This window comes from Cyprinus carpio, chromosome A23 (assembly GCF_018340385.1).
Source record: "Cyprinus carpio isolate SPL01 chromosome A23, ASM1834038v1, whole genome shotgun sequence".
NCBI classification, from domain to species: Eukaryota; Metazoa; Chordata; class Actinopteri; order Cypriniformes; family Cyprinidae; genus Cyprinus; species Cyprinus carpio.
Genome location: NC_056594.1, coordinates 19,980,703 through 19,984,197, shown reverse-complemented (window position 1 = coordinate 19,984,197; position 3,495 = coordinate 19,980,703). Strand labels below are relative to the sequence as shown.

General features: G+C 48.6%; 1 protein-coding gene across 1 annotated transcript; it reads right to left on the bottom strand.

Annotated features, from left to right (window-relative positions):
- On the bottom strand, positions 1 to 2,294 carry LOC109092221 (early growth response protein 1-B-like). Its single transcript, XM_019105971.2, has 2 exons — positions 1,951 to 2,294; positions 1 to 1,733 (listed from the first exon to the last, which is right to left on the bottom strand). Exons 1-2 carry the CDS (start codon positions 2,045 to 2,047, stop codon positions 754 to 756), a joined length of 1,077 nt encoding a protein of 358 aa, XP_018961516.1. The 5' UTR covers positions 2,048 to 2,294; the 3' UTR covers positions 1 to 753.
- Between the last annotated feature and the right edge of the window lie 1,201 nt (positions 2,295 to 3,495).

The following is a 3,495-nucleotide window of genomic DNA, read 5'->3' as shown; positions in this document are numbered from 1 at the left end:
TGATGTCAGTAAATAAAGTTTTATTTGAAACATTCAGTAGCCTCAAATATTCACAAGGTGTTTAACAGCGTTTCATTGCACGAGAACAGTTTTCAAAGGCAAATAGACAATAATATCGAAACGACCTCAGGAGAATCCAGAGGCCAATCTGCACATCCAAGTGTGCTACTGCAACTCAACTACGACGTTGAAGTTTTAAATACTCTAGCGCATCAGGTTCCCAAGAACCAACCAAACACATTCTACTGTCAAAAGTGGAATACAGTCACTTAAAAAAATCTATAAGATAGATTCTTCGTATACTCTCTTGAAAATCGACGATACAAAATTACAGTCAATAACGTACAAATATATAGAGCTCTTTTCGTGTGCTTTATAAAGTGATGTATCAAAATACAACTTGTGTCGCATGCCAGCGTGGTAACAAGTACACGTTCACATCAAGACATGCAGGACGTATTCCATAAACAACATCTGAGGTTTGAGTGATCAACGTTCTCGACGTCAGCGCAGGTAGAAAAACATGGTTTTGTGCGACTTAAACACTTGAGACTGTCCACCGGAAGTGCTAAAACATGTCTGGCTTCGCAGACGACGAGTTTTTAAGCTTTCACTCGCATGCCAAGCTCGCTTCAGGCTTTATTATAGACTCTTCCACTTCCGGCTTTCGGAACGCAGATCTGCTATTGCGGATGAGCCGCGCCGCGAGCATAAACTTCGGGTAGAACGGAACCAACAGGATGCTCCGCGCGCTCACACGAGTCCGGGCAGGGAAAACGCGCACGCAGCGGCCAGGAGCTCCGTCTTCTGCTGCATCCTCTCGCGCTGCTTGAGATGCACGCGTCCGTGCCGCTTCCTCTCGTCGCTGCGCGCGAAGCGACGCCCGCACACGTCGCAGGAGAACGGCTTCTCGCCGGTGTGCGTGCGCATGTGGGTGGTGAGATGGTCGCTGCGGCTGAAGCAGCGCAGGCACACGCGGCACTGGAAGGGCTTGTGGCCGGTGTGGATGCGCACGTGGCGGTTGAGTTCGTCGGAGCGCGAGAAGCGGCGCTCGCAGTTCTCAACCGGGCAGGAAAAGGGCTTCTCGCGGGCCGCGCCTTTCCTGGCGCGCGGTTTAGCGCTGCGCGTGTTGGTGGAGAGCAGCGAGTCCAGGAGCGCGGTCGTGGCGCACGGGTACGAGATGGTCCTGTAGAGGCTGTTTTCATGCGCCGTGACGGGAATCTGGAAGTTGGGCATGAAGTTCAGCGCGCTCGCTTGTTCCAGCGGCTCTTGCTTGATCCACGTGTCCAAAACCGAGTCGGTCTCGGGACCCAACGGAGAGAGCAGGTCAATGATGTCATCCAGGTCTGAAGGCTCGTGAGAAGTGAAGCAATCGAACAGATCGCCACCATTGCAGCTGCTGCCAAACTCGCTCTTGATCGCCGGGCAGGAGTTCACATCCGCGAATTCGTCCGACGAGTCGTTGCACAGCGACTCCGGCGAGCCCAGCGAGCTCCCGGTGGATAACAGCGACTCCTGCCGCGACAGCGCGCTTCCGCGAGAGTTTCCGGAGAAGTTGTCGGAGATGCCGACGATCTCCGTGAGGATGTTGAGAAGCGCGTCCGCGCTGCACGGCCCGGTCTCCGTGTAGAAGCTGCCGGTGTAGGTGAGCGGCGACGGCGGAAAGCCATCGTTGGAGCAATCGGGGAAACCGGCATCCAGCGGCTCCGCTTTAGGCTTTAACAAACCGCAAGCTGCGAGGAAAGAGGACAGAGAGGCGTTACATAAGCGACTGCTGTTGACTCACTGCATCAGGACTGAATCTAAACTAAAAGTGCATTTTTAAATTCCATTATATTTTATGCATTGCATGCAATTTGACCTTTTATCAAGAGATGCAGTGCTTTTGCATTAGTTAATGATTCGAACATGTACTGATTTAATATGAATAAGATCAAATCCAGTGCTCACCAGCATCAGGTTGATTCTGAACGGCGGATTGTCCCTCCAAAGGAAGGCTTTGAGCGCAAAGCAGATCCAAAGCGCTGAAGTCCACGGTGTTCAGCATGATGTCGATGTGAAAATGGCACAAAATCCACAAGGAATTATTTCCGAATGGCAATCCTGTTTTGGGATTCCAGTAGGCTTCTTCGGGTTCTGGTCTCCGTCGATTCGTTTACCGGAATTCCTCGTCCCTCTTTTATATCGTTCAGCTCCACCGAGGCTCCGCCCACCGCTCATCTACGTCGGCAGAAGGATTCCCCGCCGTGTGCTGACTCCAGACGGCTCTTGCCCAAATATGGGCAGAGGATGTGACGGGGTTCCCCTCCGAAAATGGGCACGGGGCGTGACGTAGCGGCGACTTTCCTGAAGACCATTGCGGAAAAATGAGGCGGTTTGTGAATGACAGGCGGCCATTATGTTCGCAATGGAACAGTGTCAAAGTGAAATAGCCTCGGGTGACTTTTGACAAATGATCTGATGGGTTAAAACGACGAACAGCAACAGCGAGACAATGAATGCACGCTGAAAGTTCGTGCAATGCGGATATAACAGACTTTTAACCACAAACGAGCCACACACGGTGGTTTGCATTTTAGAGATTCAGCTGATTTGTAACAGGAAATATGTTAAATATCAAGCCTCTGTTATGCATCTACACCCATCTGTTGCGTAACTGCTGATCTTAATCAACTTTGCTCCCTTTTCCTGATGTTTTGTAAAGGAAACTGCTTCTAGATCGGTAATGCAGTTGATGCATCAGCCTCCGCCGCTTGCAGCTTTCAGAGCCTTCAGCACCGCGGACAGCGACACTCCTGCATACAACCTTCCTGCATGCATCTAAATGTCACGCTAAATCGAGCATTTATTATGCTCGTGCACGCTCATATAGCTAATATGAGTAGAAGGAGTTCGCGTTACATAAACACTGCATGTTTGTAAACGATGTGAGATCATGATCATACGGCAAACGAGTGACTGAGATTAACATCTCCGCTGAATCGTTGAGCTGCGTCTCATTTAATGGCGTGTTATGTAACGCTTCATTTCTCCAGAGCGGCTAATGAGCCGTGGCGCGCATTTGAACTGCGGATGCATCTATGATTTTCAAATATGAGTCATAAAGTTTATTTTGATAATAACATTTAACCAGCATTCAGCACCCATGGAGATTTCTTTTATTAGATGATGAGACTCAGGTGGAGCTTGGGATGGCCTTTTCAGTCTAATATGAATGCAACGCTGCTGTGGAATAATAAATGAATTAATTTATTTTGTAAACAAGTGTGATAAATGCATGCGCTTTCATTTAACAAAAACGAATCTTAATATCTTATGCACTTTTGGTTGCCCATTAAATGTATTTTAGGTGTTGTTGTTGTTGTTGTTTACAGGTTAAATATCTGGAAGTCTTCTTGATTGTTTGAGCTCTCAGATCCCCATATTCATGTAATATCCTTCTGTATGCATGCACTTAAAAATTATTAAACAAATCCAAACAGACAGCTGGCTGAC

Coding starts and splice junctions, on each gene's coding strand:
- LOC109092221 (XM_019105971.2), bottom strand. CDS start 2,047: ATGCTGAACACCGTGGACTTCAGCGCTTTGGATCTGCTTTGCGCTCAA. Junction 1,734..1,950: donor TCAGAATCAACCTGATGCTG/GTGAGCACTGGA, acceptor CTTTCCTCGCAG/CTTGCGGTTTGTTAAAGCCT.